Source organism: Equus asinus, chromosome 1 (assembly GCF_041296235.1).
Source record: "Equus asinus isolate D_3611 breed Donkey chromosome 1, EquAss-T2T_v2, whole genome shotgun sequence".
Taxonomy (NCBI): Eukaryota; Metazoa; Chordata; class Mammalia; order Perissodactyla; family Equidae; genus Equus; species Equus asinus.
Genome location: NC_091790.1, coordinates 179,004,998 through 179,023,619, shown reverse-complemented (window position 1 = coordinate 179,023,619; position 18,622 = coordinate 179,004,998). Strand labels below are relative to the sequence as shown.

The 18,622-nt window shown below is 37.0% G+C and overlaps 1 protein-coding gene across 4 annotated transcripts in view; it reads left to right on the top strand.

Annotated features, from left to right (window-relative positions):
- The window catches only part of IQUB (IQ motif and ubiquitin domain containing), a 56,934-nt gene that overhangs the window by 21,585 nt on the left and 16,727 nt on the right, over window positions 1–18,622 (top strand). For all 4 annotated transcript variants that reach the window (XM_044758838.2, XM_070512576.1, XM_070512579.1 and 1 more), the window contains 3 exons: window positions 1,660–1,870; window positions 8,907–9,082; window positions 16,862–17,032. In XM_044758838.2, coding sequence (XP_044614773.2) covers window positions 1,660–1,870; window positions 8,907–9,082; window positions 16,862–17,032 — 558 coding nt within the window. The remainder of the gene's footprint in view (window positions 1–1,659; window positions 1,871–8,906; window positions 9,083–16,861; window positions 17,033–18,622) is intronic.

The following is an 18,622-nucleotide window of genomic DNA, read 5'->3' as shown; positions in this document are numbered from 1 at the left end:
CTTTTCTTCATTCCCTCTCCGCCTCCCTCATCCCTCCTACCCAGTAAGGATTTGATCTGGAATTACAATTATATATATATCATTTATTATATATTTATAATTTACTATATAATAATAACTTTAGATTGTTGTTTTTATATATTTACATATATATGAATTTTTTCAAATAGGATGTATTTAGCTTAATAAATTTTTTGGAAGTTTTTGCTCACTTCTTCAATTTTTTCCCTTTCATTTATTGTTCTTGCTGAGACACATTCTCTAGTAATTCCTTCAGAGATTATGCATGGGAGGTAAACCATCCAAGTCCTATTGAATGAACCTCAGTCTTGGATTTTAGTGTGAGTGAGTGTAAAAGGTTAGATTCCAACTTATTTTCAAAATTATTTTCCTTTGTAACTTTGAAGCTGTATTTGATTAAAAAGTGATGTCAGTTGGATTCTAGGTTCTTTGTTTCCTCTTTCTGGAAGCTTTCGGGATTTTCATTTTATCCTTAGTGATCTTCGTGTGATGTGCTTGAGACTTGGTGACGGACGGACCCTTTCCATCCAAGAGCTCATATCTTCCTTTAGTTTGGGAAATCTTCTATTATATTTTGAGAAATTTCTCTAATCCACTTTCTTCATTCTGTCTAGAATTTGTTAGTTGCCCCAAGGCCCCTTCTGCTCACACGACCGTGCAGTTTGGGGCCTGCGGCAGTCTCAGGTTCACTGTGGTGCTTCCTAGCTTGCCTCTGCAGCGCATGACTAGGCTGGAGATTCCTTCTTCAATCTGTTCCACCGGGCTCCTTTCTTAAGGGGATTCTTCAAAGTATCTGTTCCTTTGGAGGACTCCTTCTAATGTCTTTGTTGATTTCTGCTCGTATAATTTTCTGTAATTATCGGGGGTTGGGATGAGGGAAAGGGATGTCAGCCTATTCTCTGTCCTCATTCTTGATCAAGCCTCTCCACACTTTATTTTTATTTATGAGTTTAGTAAATACAAACTCTCTCCGCTATATTGTATGCTTTTTGAGGATCTGGTACTACACTGTACCCTCAGACATGTTTATATTTCTCACAATTTAATAAATACTTGTTTACATGTCTCCCTTTTCCTAACCTGCCTTTGGTGGTTTTCACACATAAGCTACCTGCTATGTGTTTAGGAAATACAATTTTGTTTTAAATATGAGCCTAAGCTAATGACAATTAAGGTAAACTAAAGATAATGTTAATAACAATAATATTATTTATTGAGGACTTGCAATGCACCGGGTTTGAACTAAGCACTTTACGTATACCGTTATTATTACTATTTTGCAGATGAGGGTACTAAGGCACAGAGATGGCAAGTGACTTACTCTGAACCAAACATCTAGTGAGGAGCTGAGGGGAAATTTAAACTAAGTTTTACTCCACAGCCTGTGCTCTTAAGCATTGTATTAACTGCCTCCTGTGAAGGTGTATTTGCTAGATTTCAAGGTCAAACAGCTGGTGTGATTATCCGTGACTTTTATGTTAGAATGTCTGTGAGAAGATCTGGCATAGAGTTAAAACTAGACTCTCAGTATTTTTTAGTACTTATTGAATTGGAATAGAAATAATCATCGTTGCCTTTTGTTATTGTCCAATAAAGTTGATGATAGACACTTTTTATTTCCTTTTAATTTAACTATAGGTACTAGTGCTACAGACCTACTACAGACAATGGCACGCTAAAATCGTGGTCAAGGAATTAAAAAAGCAGAAAATGTTAAGGTTGGAGTGGCAAGCACAGGAAGAAGTAAGGAAGACAAGAGAAAAAGAAGCATGGATGCAATTGGACTATTACCGGAGGCATAATCCTCAAACAAAAGAAGATTTCGAACTTCTTTATAATGCTCTAGAATGTAAGTTTCAAGTAGGTTTTGCATAAAATATTAATTTTATGATTTTTTTATTCGTAGGAAAATCAGGTTTACTAAAGATAAAAGGAAGACCTTATTTTAGGAAGATGTCTTGGGAATGTGTACTAGAGAATTTTAAAAGATGAATAATTTCTTAGTAATTTCAGGAATTAAGGCTGGAATAAAACTTGAAATGCTTTATATTAACAATGGGTAGATAAAATGTGTATACTGCTCTGTAAATTATGCACTTTTATTATATTATCTCATTTGATCCTCATCCCTGTGAGAAAGTATTGTCCAAGCTGGTTCTCTGATGGTCTTGGGGATTGGAGAACTGAGCTGAACTCTCTCAAATCCCCCGATCCAGCATCCTGTCTCTGCTTCTGCTCCTTAGAAGAGGGGCTTGGCAATACCTTTCAATGCTCCTCCATTAATGATACTATACAAAGGTACGTTCCCTACGCATTTGACTTTTATGCCTCAGTTCTCGCACAGGATGTGTGCTGGGCATTGATACAGTTAAAAGCTTCAGTTACTTGAACAAGCCAAGCACTCCCTGCTCAGGGCAGGAGACACACTGCTCTTCTGGAAGCCTTTTCCCATTGCCCACCTTCCAATCTCAGCTTAAATGTCACCCACGCAAAGGATTTTGTGACTGACGATACAACTTGGATATTCTATTGTCATCTCGCGGTTCTCACTGCACCCCAGACTTTTCATTTTATATCATCACGATCTGTACATCTTTTGTTTAACATTAATTTTCACCACTGGACTGTGAGCTCCATAAAAGAATAACGTGCCCTTTTGGTGATCTCTCTTTTTCTGTGCTTAGCTCACATCCCAACAAATATTGGTGGAATAAATGAGTGAATGAATGAAGGGGAAACCCAGGATGTAGTAATGCAGCTCTCTCTAGCTTCTGCTTTCCCAGGAGTACCTGCTCAAGTGAAAGTAACTGCAATGGAGGAGTTATTTATTACCTTATGTGCCAGAAAGTGGAGAAGTTGGACTCTTGTGATGACATAGAAGAATTTTAAAAATTAAAAATAGCCTCAGTTTTTTTTTTTTTTTAGTTGAACAGGGTCTTTTTATCCCAAGAGAAAACAGTCTCTGACTTCTCTATGATTATCCATACCATGAACTTAAAGCAAATTTTGTTTCTTTATTTATTTATACACTATTTGTTTGTGAATGTTATTGTGTGTTCTGTTATTTAAGTCAATGTTTCCTGTCTAATTGAATGCGATTTTAGGTGTCGGATATTGGTTCTATTTAAAAAGCTGTACGATAATATGCTGTTTACTGAAGATGATACAATTAACAAGCAGTTTTACTAAATTTGTCTCTTTGGTAACATGCAAATTGAGTGGCTTTGGGAATGTGGCAGTGTCTGAGGTAACAGTTAAGCCTGCTCCCCAGGCTTGTACGTCTGCTCCCCTTTTCTCCTGGTTGTTGACCTCTGCAAATACTCTCTGTTTTACCTTAAATTTCACTTCTGTTTCTATTTTCCCTGTCAGATGAAAATAAAGGTTATTTCTAAGTGTCAGTAGTTAGAGAGCACCGTTAGCAGGGTGTCTGTTGGAGATCTTATTGACAAGTACAAAAGTAAAGTTATTGTGGAACTCTATTCAAATAATATTCCAAATTGATATATGAGTAAACCAAAGGATGCCATTGTTGTTTTGTTTGGTTAACAGGCAACTGTGCAAAATAATAGAAAACATGCTGAATGAGGTTCTACCTTTTTTACTTACTAGTGGTGTTAACTTGGACAAGTTACTCACTTTTCCTAAGCCCCAGTTTCTTCATCTGCCAAAGGACTTAATAATTTCTGTCACCTTTATAAAGTGAAAAATACAAAATATTACAGTTATGAAAGTGCTTAAAAATGTACAAAGACATGCATATTTTAGTTACTCATATAGGGTAAATAATTTTATACAAATTTTCTATTAAAGTAGAACAGATATATTTTATATGTCTACACATTTATATGGAAGAAAATGAAAATGAAATTTCTTACATAAAAGAGGCATCTCTTAGTTTTCTTCCAGCCCTAACATCCAAATTAAGACTCTCAGAATAATAATTGAGTTATGTTTTGTTGCAGTTAAAATTTCTGGTTCGCAAGCTCAATAATTTATACTGCTCTTCTTTTTAATGGAGTTTTCATTCCATATTCTTAACTCCAGTCTTGGAAACTGCTGCCCTCTTGTGGCTCATAGTGACAATTGCAGAGTTTGAATTACAACTCCTAATAGGAAGTTTAACTTTTCCTCCAGGTAATCTGTCCCTCGGTAGTAAAAGCAAAATGATATCAATTTAAGAAGATGAATTTAACTACATAAGCTTATATAATGTATCATAGCCAAGATAAACTCAAGGCAACAATGTTTGATTTTTATGTCTTTATTTTTTCTTGCAGCAGTGTGTTGAGAGTGACTTCTTTCATTGATCTAAATTGTCACTCTTAGCTCAGAATCAGCATAGGGATCATCATCATTAGGAAACCTCTCTTGACAGCACAGGTTGAGCTCAGAGCCTCTTTTCCTTGACCCACGATGTTCTGTACACACTAATCTCTTAACTGTTTACTTTTGTACCTATGACACCTGATAGGACCTTCTCATTATGTCTAGTAAATGTTGGTTGAATTGACTCTTCTAACCCTTTGCCATGTTTTGACTTGTGTTAACTGTGTTTTCTGACTCTTTTCTCATTATTACCTCTTGATCTCAAGGTACCCTCACTTCTACCTTCTGGAGACTACCTGGGCCCAGTCCATTGACATATCTGGCCCTGTGCTTTCAATTTGAATCTTTCTTGGTTCTCTCTATTCAGGCTTCTAGTCTGTGATGAGACTTTTGAAAAGCATATGCATATAAACTGCCAGTGGTGGACAAAATACTATATCTTCTGCTATTTCTTGTTTGGAAATTGCAAGTTAGATCTCAGAAATTTTATAATGTGTCCGGAGTCTAGATACTAGTCCTGTCCTTTCATTTTATAGTTGAGCTTCAGACCCTGGAAATTAAGTGATTTGTCCAAGAAGATAAGTTAAGGAGATAAGATGAATACATTCTTGCAAATGAACCAATTCCTTTAATATCTTTTTCTTTGAAATATTGGTGGTTATTGACATCTGTTATGGGCTGAATTGTGTTTCCCCCAAAATTCGTATGTTTAAGTCCTAACCCCCAGCACTTCAGAATGTGACTATATTTGGAAATAGGGACTTTAAAGAAGTAATTAAGAAAAAGTGAGGTCGTACGGGTGGGACTTAATCTAGTGTGACTGGCATCCTTATTAAGAAGAGGAGATTAGGACACAGACACGCACAGAAAGATCATGTGAAAGTATCAGAGGAAGATGGCCATCTACAAGGCCAGGAGAGAGACCCTCCGTAGAAATGAACCCTGCCATCACCTTGACCTTCAACTTCTGTCCCTCCAGGATAGAAGGAAATACATTTCTGTTGTTTAAGCCGCCCAGTCTGTGGTACTTGGTTCTGGCAGCTGTAGCAGACTAATACAGCACCCCAGATTTTGTTTGTTTTTAATTGTCATCCCTGGGGAACGTATGTTTTATGAAAGAGGACAGAATCTCTCTTGTTTTCCTCAATGTCTTCTCTGTATAGTTCTGGAAACTATCAAATCAGATATAAACTCAGTTTTGTCTAGCTGCTCCTGATTCCTGTGTTTGCTAGGAATTGCAATTATAGGAGATACTCTGCAAATTCAAAACCAAGGTTGCTACATGCAAAAGGCACCGAAAACCTGGAATGAACTGAAGCTTATGATAAGTGTCAGAGACTAAAGTGACTTTTTGAACTATTTGTTCGAATAAAGAACAGTAGGTCACTGTTTCGCCCTCTGTTTTGCTTCTCTTTTCTATGAAGAACTGGAACAAACATGGCTTAAATGAGTTCAGTTTCCCTGTCCGGATGTGTATACCGGGGTATCAAAGTAATTTTCACAACCACTCTCAGTTATCTTTAAATCATCATGGAGAAAGGGAGAGGTACACAGAAGCCATGACTTTCCAGAGAAGGCTTATGATTAACTGTCGCACGCATTACAGCTTTTTATAACTGCCTTCCCACACACTTTTCACAGGTACCTGATTTGAATTTGAGGTTTATTTATGAGGTTTATTTATTTACCTTACTCCAACATCCCATGCATTTTGATATGTAATATTTTTTTCTTTCCTTAATAGTGGACATTCTTTTTACTTGTTTAAAATGTTATTTTTGATAGTATTTCTTACATTTCCGAGGAATTGGGAATATTTCTTTTTAAACTTTTGCTATGAATTCTAGTTTAATTGTACTGTGGTCAAAAAATGCAATTTTCAGCATTTCTGAATTGGGGATTTTGTGTTTCCTTTCATTCCTACTCCTAGAATTTATATAAATTTATATATAGGCTTCATAGATCTTTAAAAATAAGGCATATTTTCAGCATTTGGTGTGCAGAGCTTGATGTGTATTAATTAATTTAAATTTGTTAAGCATATTGTTCAAACATTTTTTATGCTTTTAATATTTCTTTACTTGACGCTGTTGTAGAGTAACTCATTTGTATTTCCTTTATGTTTATATAATATAAAATATACTCACCACAGCAGTGTTTGCAGCTGATAGACGTTTTGCTCTATATAGTTTCATGGGATGTGTTTTTGTGTATAAACATTCGTGAGAGTCATACCTTTCATCATAAAATCATCTACTTGAAGGAGTGAATTTTGACTGTTTCCCCCTCTATTTTCTATATATTAATATTGCTGCTTGTGCTTTCTTTTTTTGTTCATATCTGCCAACCTTTTATGTTTAACCTTTAACCTTTGGTGTCACTTTGTTTTAAGTGTGCCTCCCAAAAACATCATGTCATTAGATTTTTAAAAATTATTCTACTTTATTTTCAGCAGAAAAATTTAACCACTTCATATTTTAAGATATAATTATTATACTTGATTTTGCTTCTCTCATCTTGCTTTATGCTTTCAGCTTTTGATTTTTTTTTGCATAAACAGTTATGATTATTACTATTTTCTGTAGTGATCTGAAATATAGGCATCCTTCATAAAGTTTTTCAAAGACTTTCTTACACATGGTATACATTATCAAGTGGGTTCATAGCTTCCCCTTTCTCTAGCTCTGAGTCATTGAATTAAGGGTTATTGCCTCCTCTGCTCCAGCCTCCACTTTCTGAGACAGAACAGCAGCAGTTTGGGGGATGACGTTTGTACCTCTGACAGTGTCTCCCAGCAGTACCTGCGGGATAGCTTGAAGAAATTCCCCCAAGGTTTCTACCGTGTGGACCACACCCCTCTCTGATTTCCAGCACTGATTCAGGTCTCTCCCTCCCCTCCAGCATCTTATGTTGCTTGTATCATTTCCATAGGCATTTAGGAGAGAGGGCTTAGCAGCCTGTGTATAAACCTCCATCTTGTCAGAAATTTGGTTGCCACATGTTAAAGAGGTACTGTGATAAACCAGAGGAGCTTCACCTGGATTGAACATGAAATTATGTCAAATGATGTGTGATTTAAGAAAAGAAAGTGTTCATGTCTGGAAAAGAGAAAGCCTAAGTGGAATGTGACAGCTATCTTCAGATACTCAAAGGGATGCCGTGTGGTCCAAAGAATAGACTATGTGCCTCACAGGCTGGTACCAGGACCAGGGTGGGCAAATTAAACTGTTCAAGCTGCTGAGGGGAGGATACTGTCTTAAATGGGGGATGAGTATTGAACTATTTAATTTCTAAGGTTCTTTCCAACACTGTGCTTCTGTTAATGTGAATACATTTGACATTTTTGAAATGTGGGATTTAAAACAGTTTTCTTTCCCAAATTTTGTGTGTGTAAGACTTGAATGGAACACTTGTTAAAATGCATATATCTGAGCCCAGAAATTTTGACTTATTTAAGTTTGGGATAGGACCTAGTAATCCATATTTTCTGATGAAGGTTCATTTTGAGAATGTGGGATTACTGTTTAGATAAAATGAGTTTATTAAAATACTGCTCTTTAGCATTGTATGGTTTGGTCTCAGGATGTGTTTCATGCAATTTATTTTTTGTTGATAGTAACTAACACTTTAAAGTATTACAAATATTATTTTAACAATTCATTGGTTTGAGTAAAGAGTATAGTAAATGCAATTACTTTATAACAGTTGCTGCTATAACTTAGGGTTTTGTAAAGAAATTGAAAATGGTACCTCAGTGCTGGTAATGAAGGAGCCAATTGAAGTCAACAATTCTACATCAAACTGTGTCAGTTCGGGTCCTGGGGGAAGCAGACAACAAGATGGAGTTGGAGTGAAAGATAAAGGGGAGAGAGAGCAGGGAAAGGTGAGGAAAGTCTTCAGGTAGAGGTGTTGTTTCATACCTGAGAAAGTTGAGAGAGGGAAGGAGAGGATGAAAGATAGAGAGCCTCAAACAGACACAGATCTGAGGAAGTCTAAGGCAGCCCAGTGGTCAGCTCAGAGGCAACGATTGACCACAGAAGAGACCGCTGTTGGACAGATGTTGTTGGGAACCAGGCCCTGAATCCCCCATGGTTCTCAGGCATTGACTGAGAGCTTTGAGGGGAATGTGGTCTCTGCTCCAAAGTGGCAGCAGATCCGAAGTGCTGTACCTGTACGGTTAACTACCTGTACTCCTCACAACAGGTACTCTCTGGAAGGGAGATCTGAGTAGTACACATTCATGGCCGCAAACCCAAGCCATGTTTTTTTCAATACTGAAGAGTAAGCGTGCTTGCTTAGAGGCATAATTTCACATTATCTGTACTGATTTCTTTTGGCTTCTGCTTGTTTGACTACTTTTATTGCTTTAAGTCTCTCAGCTTCTATTTCATCCTGTTTTTTCGTATATCAGATGTACAATATGAATGATTCTATTCAGGTATAATTTTATTTAAACTGATACAAAAATAAAATATTGCTTGTCAGGATGTGATGGTAAAAATGCTCTGTAAAGATGTGCGATTTTGAAAACTCAAGAGTCTTTCATGCTATTCCTCCAGTCTGGCAGCGAGGAGAACTTGCACATATTAACCAGTCTTTCACTGGAGCTGAAAGGAAAGCTGCTTTGTGTGAACTTCTGGAAAAAGAGACCCAGATAATTGCTTCCATTGGGAGACATAGATACGTCGCTTATATGGCGAACCAGGAAGCATTAATACAAGCTTTTTTGGATAAGGTTAGTGAAGTAACAATTATTTAAATGTGAATGTATCCTGAGTTTAAAAATGTAAGGTAATGAACTAAAGAAGAGACTTACATTTTAAGAATTTGCTTGAATTTTATTTAGCATTTTGGTGACATATTTCTTTAAATTCTATTTATTTTTTTCTTTCTTTTGATACAGCTTTAGATTTTAACTCCAGCCTAGAATAATGATTGACAAGTAACGTGAGATTAACATGTTCTTAACAAAAAGGATTTGACCATGAAGGGAAAAACGGAGACACTTTGCTTGTGACTCTGTTCATTTAGATTTAGGCTGACTATAGAAATCAGATGAATCGCACACCCTGATAAAATGGAGTAGTGAAGTCACAAAATGTCTGAGTTTAGGGTGTCCCCATAGTAAACGACCTAGGGAAAATAGCTGCAGACTGGTGTTTTTGCCTTTGCTCACCAGGTCATTAACTGATTGGAAATTTCTGACCAAAAGGATATATGATTATTGAAAACATGCAATTAAGGGAAAAACTAAAGTAATTACCTTTTCGTGGTGAAACTGCCTGCTTAATATTGAATAGTCTGTTTCCATAGTGACCAATTTCCTTTTATAAACCTGATCTTTCCAAACAATTAAAAGCCAATCCAGCCGCAAGAAGAAGAGGAATGGAATGCAAGATATTCGCATATAGTGATCTAGATGTATGATTTTTATTTGAGAACATTCCTTCTTAAAAACCATATTTTTTGGATACTATAAATGCCTTTCTCTTAGCTTACTTACTCCTGGTTGATCTCAGTTTTTCCTGTGGCTTTAACTACTATCTGTATCCTGGTACTTCCTTCAGTTCCAGACCAGACCTTTCTTAGGAGCTTCCGAATCACATCTCTGATTGCTTACTGCCATTGTGCTTTGGATGTCCCAAGAATTCACCTCAAGTTGACATGTCAACTCCCAAGTCATATAATCTCACCATTCCTTCACCCCTTTCCTCCACACTGATCCTATTCTGTAGCACTCACATAATTTATCTCCATGAATGTTTCATCATCTATTCAGTTGCTTCAGGCAGAAATCTGGGCATTTTTCTTGACATCCCGTCCAGCGCCCATCCTGTTTGTTCTATTACTTTAATAGTTTCCTCAATTCTTTATTTTGTTATTTCCAAACTCACTCCCACTGCTTAGGGAAATGGCTCTGCCATGGCACCCTGATGACCTTACATGTATCCAAATAGGCCATGTAGGCAAAGACTTGAACTGCAGCTAATCGAAGTCTTGGTGCAATGCCTTGTGATCCTGCTGAAATGCAAAAGGATGGGAGGCTTCCGAGGAGATGCTATGGGGCAGCTCCTCTCTCTTCCTTCCGTATCTCCCTATCTCCCTGTCATGAGACAAGTCTTGTCTTGTGTGTGTGAACTTGACACTAGTTTAATTGAACTGGCTTTCCTCCTCATTTGGATTACTTTATGTCTCCAAATTAGGCTCTTGGCCTCCTGTCTCACTTCTCAGTTCCGTCCTTCATCATCCACACTGCAGCCATAGTGACCTCATTAAACATAACTCTGCCCGTGCCACTCCTCGCTGCCCTCAGGGAACAAGGATTTTCATAATCGATTCTCAGCACTCCTCACCCATCCCACTGTTGTCTCTCCTCACTCACTGCAGCCGCACTGCTCTAGCCATGCTCAGTTACGCACACATCCTCAGAAAGACCAGGTGCTCTTAATGCTTTTGCATCTGGTGTTGTCTCCCCGTGAAACTTCCTTTCCTTCCTTCCTCAGTAGCCAGCTACGCATCCTTCAAAACAAGCTCAGATGCCTCTTCTTCCAGAAAAGATCTGCTAATGCTGCTACTTTAGCCTGTACTATATGCTTTCATGAGACTCTGATTCACATCTGTCTTAATATTGAGTGGTCAAGTTTTATTATATCTGTTTACATGTCTGAATCCTTCCCAGATTCTGAGCTTCTGAAGGCAAGAGCTGTCTTTTGTCTCTGTATTCTCATGTCCTCACATGGTGCTTAACACAGAGTATCAATAAATGCTTGTGGAAGGAGGCAGGGAGGAAAAATAAGTGGCAGAAATAATTGTTGTGTAATTTTATATTTCATGTATTAACAAGAAATTATGCAATGTAGATACTATCATTTCAAATTCTTGAATATCTTCATTCTAGGAAAGATGAGTCTACTGTATAGAAGCGATAATACTCCTACTTCTCCAGAGTCATATTTTGAACTAAATTTATTTCTTTAGCAAGTTACTTTATCTTGAATCCAGCTTTACCACTGGGAACTGTGTTCCTTATGTGTCTGATTGTTAACCTTACCAGAGGACAACATGGACCCAGGGCGTAAGAGTGTTTGAAGGAGCTGGAGGCCTCTGAGGCGCCAATGGACAGGGAAGATGGTTGGTACCCACCCGTCCTTACTAATGAGGCTGCACCTTCTACAGGATTTCCCACTTGTGCTTTCTCTGCTGTTTTGTTTCCTGTAAACTATTTTAAATTCTTGTGGTAAATACTTATACACTGTCTCTTCTTCTTTATGACTTTACACCCTCCCACCAGGCCTCATGTCTAGCATTATCTCTAAACATTTTTTGAATTACGAAGAGTGCAAAATTTTATCAAGTCCCAACATATAATAATGACTCTGGAGCGGTGGACAACCATTACTCTTTCTCATGAAGTACAACATTCTAAGAGGGCTTTAAATTTTACCCCAAAAAATGAGGTGGGGAAATTTTGTTCATCAGGATTCCTATGAGGAAGGAAGATCTATTTTTTGTTTTTGTTTTTTGTAAATATTTTGATAATTTGATTTTGATTTTGGGGTAGAATCTGAAACCCTGAAGGATCCTGAGTGTAGGAAGAATTGCTCTGTGCCAGAAAAATGGAGGTTTTTTGGGTTTGTTTTTGAGGAAGATTAGCCCTGAACTAACATCTGCTGCCAATCCTCCTCTTTTTGCTGAGGAAGACTGGCCTTGAGCTAACATCCATGCCCGTCTTCCTCTACTTGATACGTGGGATGCCTGCCACAGCATGGCTTGACAAGTGGTGTGTCCGTCTGCACCTGGGATCCGGACTGAGGGACCCCAGGCCCCCAAAGTGGAACAAGAGAACTTAACCACTGCACCACCAGCCTGGCCCTGAAAATGGAGGTATTTGAGTATTGCCAGGAGAAAAAGAAAGTAGAGTGAAGAGACAATTGGAAGGCAATGGGGTACAACATGGCTTCTTGTGACTTCTTTAGTTAGATTACTAAATAAATGAAATATTAAGTGCAAGATGATTTCTTTTTGCTAAGAGGAGAGGAAACAAGGGAAATGATCAGGCCTTAATATCTAGACTGACTCAGGGAAGCACACAAGTTGCAAAACCAGAAGGTTGAAGGAAGGATGGAAAACATTAGCCACAAGAACTTGTAGAAATCAATGGAAAGGCTTTTTGTGGGTCATAGATCTTAGAACTGGAGTTCTAAACCCACAGTCACCCCAGGTGATAAACCAGTTAATCTCACCAACCCCACGGCTGAGATTTAGAGGAAATAGACATTTTAGCTGATACAAGGGAATTTTACCTCAGTTTTGACCAAAGGGTTGTATAGGGCAAGAAAAACACAACCACAGAATGGAACAACTATACTTGATGTCAATCCCCGGTCCATTACATGGCCTAATTAGTCCAGTCTTTAAAAATATTAATAATAGTGACTTTTGGCCTGCTTTTACCTGTTATAGTAAATTATAAAATCTTTGTTATTCTAATACAAAATCATTTTAATCTTCTTTTTGTATATGATGCCAAATTAAACATCATAGAAAACAATTAAGATACATTTTACAGTTAATCTTTCATTGTAGATACTTGTACAATGTGTATTCCTCTTTATGCCTGCCCACCCTCCCTCCACCCCCCTATGCCTAGTATTGTGTCTCGTATTCAAGAGCAGTCAGTGTTGATTTCATAAAACTTGATTAACTTACTGTTCTTCAGTTGTTTTGATTGCTAAGAAAAAAATAGCTTATAATTAACCCCTGAAGCCAGAAAAGATCAGAGTTTCTTCAAATGTCAAAACTAACAACCAGAGCCATAATGCAGATTTTAAGATCTGCATTTAGCACCATAGCATATAGATATGAAAAGAGAATATTTCCTTTCTGTTAACTGGAAATGACTTTGGAGAATAAAATTTTATGTTTTGATTTTAGTTTCACATCATTGAATCTAAATATTATGTGGTTCATTGAACTAATGTTTTATTTTTTATCTTCTTATCCTGAATATAGAGTTTCTCTGAGTAATGAATGATATGATTTTAAATTAGTCTAATCAAGGCATTGAACCAATCAATTATTAAGGACTCCATACTAAGCTTTCATTCTCCACTAAGAGCTTAATCTCAAGATTTTTTTTAAAGCTTTAGTTAGATAAATTGTAATTTTAACACATCAAACATTGACCTCCACAGGTTATCAAATGTTTAAAACTCACAAGTTGACAGAGGTGAAGAAATTCAAGTCGAGAAATCTCAATAAACAATCATCAGCCAGTTTCTGATGTGGCTTGAGTGCTCTTAACCCAAACTGTATAAAGAGACCGTTTGAATTTCTGCAAAAGGTTTTCCCTAGAGTCAAGGCCATTTATTTCTTTGATTCATACACTTCTCACAATCACAAGCTAAAATACTGCAATCTATGTTAGCTGTGTCATTTAAATGTTTTCTTTCTGTCCCATATTCCGGTGGCCAACAGCTAATGGCATAGAAAAATGTGGCCCATGCTTGCCTTTCTCTGAGCTCAAGGGTCCACAGGGGTGTCATCTGTGGATGAACAAAACCCCTTCACTGTGTAAAAGAAAAATTGATCACTACCCAGTCGCTTTTAGGGGGTTAGGGTTATTCTTAGTTTATGTTCTTTGGGACTTGAGTATTAATTTAGGAGGAAGAAAAGACTTCCTCTCACAGTGCACATTTCTTCTCTTTTGTGGAAGCCTGCTGCTACTCTCAAGGTTTTTGTTATCTCTCCACCTTCCCTTCAGTGAAATGTGTCTTCCTGCTGTTCTGTTCCTCTGCTCCAGAGTCTGTGCTATCTCATTTGTTGGCAGCTAAATGGAATTTATTACGCTCCTGTTTTCTGAAGCAATTTAAGAACATGATTGTTGTACGTCTCTTATTATAGCCAAGGCGTTCAAAGAAAAAAGGAAATAGGAAAGAGAAATAAGCAAAGCTGACATTTTCCTGCATCAGAGTAAAAAACGCCTTAAGGCCTGAAATCAAAGAAGCCAGACTTGAAGACCAAGTTATCAGTGTTGGTAGAAATACATCCAAGTATAAAAAAGCCTTGCCAAATAGATTTTTTCTATCTTATCAGTGCCAACACTGGGGAACTTGAACTTCAAATCTAGGATTCCTTGATTCTATAACTCAGTTCCCTTTAATCCGGCTAACACCTAGTTATTCTTCAGGTTTTATCTTAGATACTATTTTCTTTTCACCAGTTAAGTGCTTCATAGCAACCTGTAGTTACCTCTTTACTTACAATCATCAAGCATAATCATCCTTTATTTTAATTATTTATTTTCTTATCTTTATATTCCATTAGATTTGAGAGTTCTCGAAATCAAGATAGTATTTTATCTACTCAGTACCTAGCACACTGACTAATATGTAGTAAACACAATAAATATCTGTTGACTGCATGAATGAGTATTGTAGACCCTGTGAGATAGACAGAACTACATGAGAAATCTATTTCTTATAATCTTTTGGGAGAAATAGAATTGAGAAACATAAAATAATTATAGAACAATTTGGATTCCAATTTCATTGTCCTGAGTGATTGAAATGGAAACACAACATACTTGTTTGTGTGTATGTGTGTGTGTATAAGTACACTAGGATTTCAGATACTAGTGATTTCATTGGTTCAAACCATAGTAGTTAGGAATCTTTATGGAGAAGGTAGGGTTTGAGTTAAAAATTGAAGGATGGGAAGGTTTGGGATGATGAATATATTTGGAAAAATCTAAGATACTGCTGTATCATACTATATTAGATGAGGCTAAAGACTTGGAGGGAAGGTGGAGTTAACTCAGTCCATCAGCCGGAAAAAATACAATTAAGTAGGTGAACTAGGCATTTCATTAAAAGGTTATTATACTTGGATTATTACAAATGAAATAAGCTACCAGCCTGCAGAACAAAAGGTATTGTCCATATTACTGGAAGAAAAGAAATTACATTTAATAGAGCTACCCTGAGGAAAATTTCATGCAAAGATTGAGACACTAGTTAGACTTTAGAAAATTGCAGTATGAAACTTAGCCTAAGATTGCTTATTCCTTAAAACTTTTAAAAAGAGCTTTGAAACAAGCATTAAACTTCAAAGCACTCTGATGCCTACCCCAAACAAGGCTGTATCCATTTAAAACAATATTTTTCTATTTCTAAATGATAATAATTAAATGATAAAATATTTTATTATTGAGCTATTTCCCTTTTATAATCCTTAACAAATTTTACCTAATTCTATCAGACAGCTAATTAACAATACATTATTTAATATTAGATTTATGCTCTAAAAATTTAAATTAATTATGGGGCTACAGCTTCTCATTTGTTGGATTAAAACTAAAACTGAGGGGCTGGCCCTGTGGCCGAGCGGTTAAGTTCGCGCGCTCCGCTGCAGGCGGCCCAGTGTTTCGTTGGTTCGAATCCTGGGCGCGGACATGGCACTGCTCATCGAACCGCGCTGAGGCAGCGTCCCACATGCCACAACTGGAAGGACCCACAACGGAGAATATACAACTATGTACCGGGGGGCTTTGGGGAGAAAAAGGAAAAAAAATAAAATCTTTAAAAAACAAACAAACAAAAAACCTAAAACTGAGAATCTAAAGTTTCTAATGAAGATTCCTAACTCTGAACAACATGCATTTTGGCTTTGATCAGAAAATGGTACCATTACTTTGAAAATATATTAAACAGTTGTTTTTAGAAGATAACTTTGTAGTTCTCAATGTAATTTAGCTAATATGAAACATAAAAAAATTAAAGGTAAATTGACACTATAACTAAAAATTCCTCATAATGCTGTCATACTAAATACAGCTTTATGTTATTTCTCTATTTGGCTAGTCGATATTCCTGATGACTTGTTCAAATACATGGACTTCTATCTAAACTTTAAATTATATCAAATCTAAGATTTAAATTGTTGCGAGTGACATAAATGTCACTGTGGACATTTGCTTTGTGAAGAACTGTGAACTTGCTGTAGATTTATCTTTAGAGGAAACAAAACCATATCTCACAGAGGTTCTTTCTGCTACGTTTAGCTCTAATACATTGAGAATTGTAACAATTGGTCTACACAGATTGTCTTCCATTGGCAAGGCATGATCAAGACACATTTATACAACTGAATATAATTAAACCAAGCAGATAATTTTTTTTTAGCATTCTAATGCTAATGCTTTTTGCCAGGCAGGTAATGAGTTACTCTATATACCCATCGAGCCATTCAACATACTAGTTAGTACAAATTAGTAGAAAATTCTGAATCTTGTAGAAGTGTTTGCACTTCTGCAACCTGAACAACTCTCTCAGATTTTTCTCTAAAATGTTTTACTTTCCCATGGTCTACAAATTCTTCAATGAATTTTCTTAAGTTTTAGTGATACTTTTATTCACAAAGCACATGCTATTAAGGTTAACTTTTAGTAGAAGGAACAAAATTATTTTTTAGCCTTTAATTAACTGATAATTGTAAACATAATGTTATTTTTAAGTGTTCAGCTCCAAAGATGTGGAGAACATTTGATGGCAAAATGATGGAAATGGATACACAGTTTACCATCAGAGCCCGAGAACTGCAGAACATCTATAAATGCATTATGCTGAAAAGTATCTCTCAAGATGAGAGGCTGGATGTACTCTTGACACTTAAACACACTGTGAAGGTATGTTAACTTTCTCTTAGCTTGGGGGTATCACTATCAATAAAAGAAACTGAATACTAAAATCAGCAAGATGTTTTGTATTAAGCCATTATAAAGATAAATATTTATATATATGAATTTTATTTTGTCAACAACTATGTTATTTTGGTATAATTTTGGGAGGATGTGGTTTATGCATTAATATTTATCAAAAATTTCTCTAACTATATATTACGACACATAGTAAATGAAACTATAGCACAATGAATATTCTAAATGCAAATATATCCCTTCTATGCAATGGGTGCAAATATATAGCATAAGATTAATACTCAGCTCAGTTCAATAAAACAGTACCTATTGCCTATATACTCTGACACTTTTCAATGAAAATTTTATTTTTAGCAGTTTTAAAGCAGCATCAGTGTACGTATTTTTGTCTTTTTTTCTCATTCATTATTGATTTTCTGTTTTTAGTCCTGCTTTTAATGAAAATGAAATGGGTGTCCCAGGTCAAGTTCCCAAGACGCAGCGTCTGAGATGGAAATTAGTGTGCAGGAGTTTATCGGAGAGTACACCTGTGAGGAAATAGATAACAGGCTTGGTCAGATGGAGAAATGTAACTCATCAATGATTTCAGCCAATCTCACAGGGATCTCTGAAACTGGGAAGGCCCTTTTGAGTTGTCCTGAATTGAGGCAAGGGGCCAGGAGATTTTACTCCCACATTGACCATTTATTGGTTGTGGGCTGCCCCCTGGGAAGGAGGTGTGACTTTGGGTGAGGCATCTCTCTTTACCACAAAGCAGTTCTCAGAAAGGGACTGAGTTGAGAGTGTCAGCCAACAGTGCACAGGAGTGGGAGAATGAGTACTTCCCGTCTGGACACAGCATACATGACACATACTGCTGCTTGGACCCACTAGCTTCATATTCTAAGGTTTGAGAGCAGCTCCTCCAGATTTGGATAGGCTCTTTTGTCCTGGGGAAAATTACAAGTGCAAGGTTGGTGAAATAACTACAGCCCTCTAATGTTGTCTCTGTTTTTTAAGGCTGCAACAGATACTCATTCTCTTTCCTCTCCTACCCATTTTAGATTTCCTCACCCTCACCTGTAGGGATGACCCACCCCTTGAGAGGTCTGGACCACTGATCACTATGCTCTTCTCAGGCTGAGGCTACTAGACTTCCATTTACTGTCAAAATTGGGCAAGAATATAGCAAGAAATTCCCATTACCTTGATGCCAAACATATTCTTCCCTGTCTCCATTGGGTAGTAACAGCCCTACTGCCTTTCAGAGATCAGGGTCAATTAACTCTACAGGCATATGACACTTCCCTTAGCCCCAGGTCTTTTGGCCTAAGGAGCCCAGGCATTAGCTGTAGCTTAAAATTTAATAGGACTCTTGCTCTATCCTCTGGTAGAAGCATTTTCCCTCCAGGAATTAGGACCTCTGAACTTGAAGAGCCCAGAGTTGCAGGGACAGGATGCAGAAATTCCCCAAGTAATAAATGGGTCCATTTCTACTTCCGCCACCTTGGTTTCCAGAGTAGGGCAGTTTCAGGGGCTTCAAGTTGGTCTTCCACATCATGTTAGCTCTTACCCCACGGA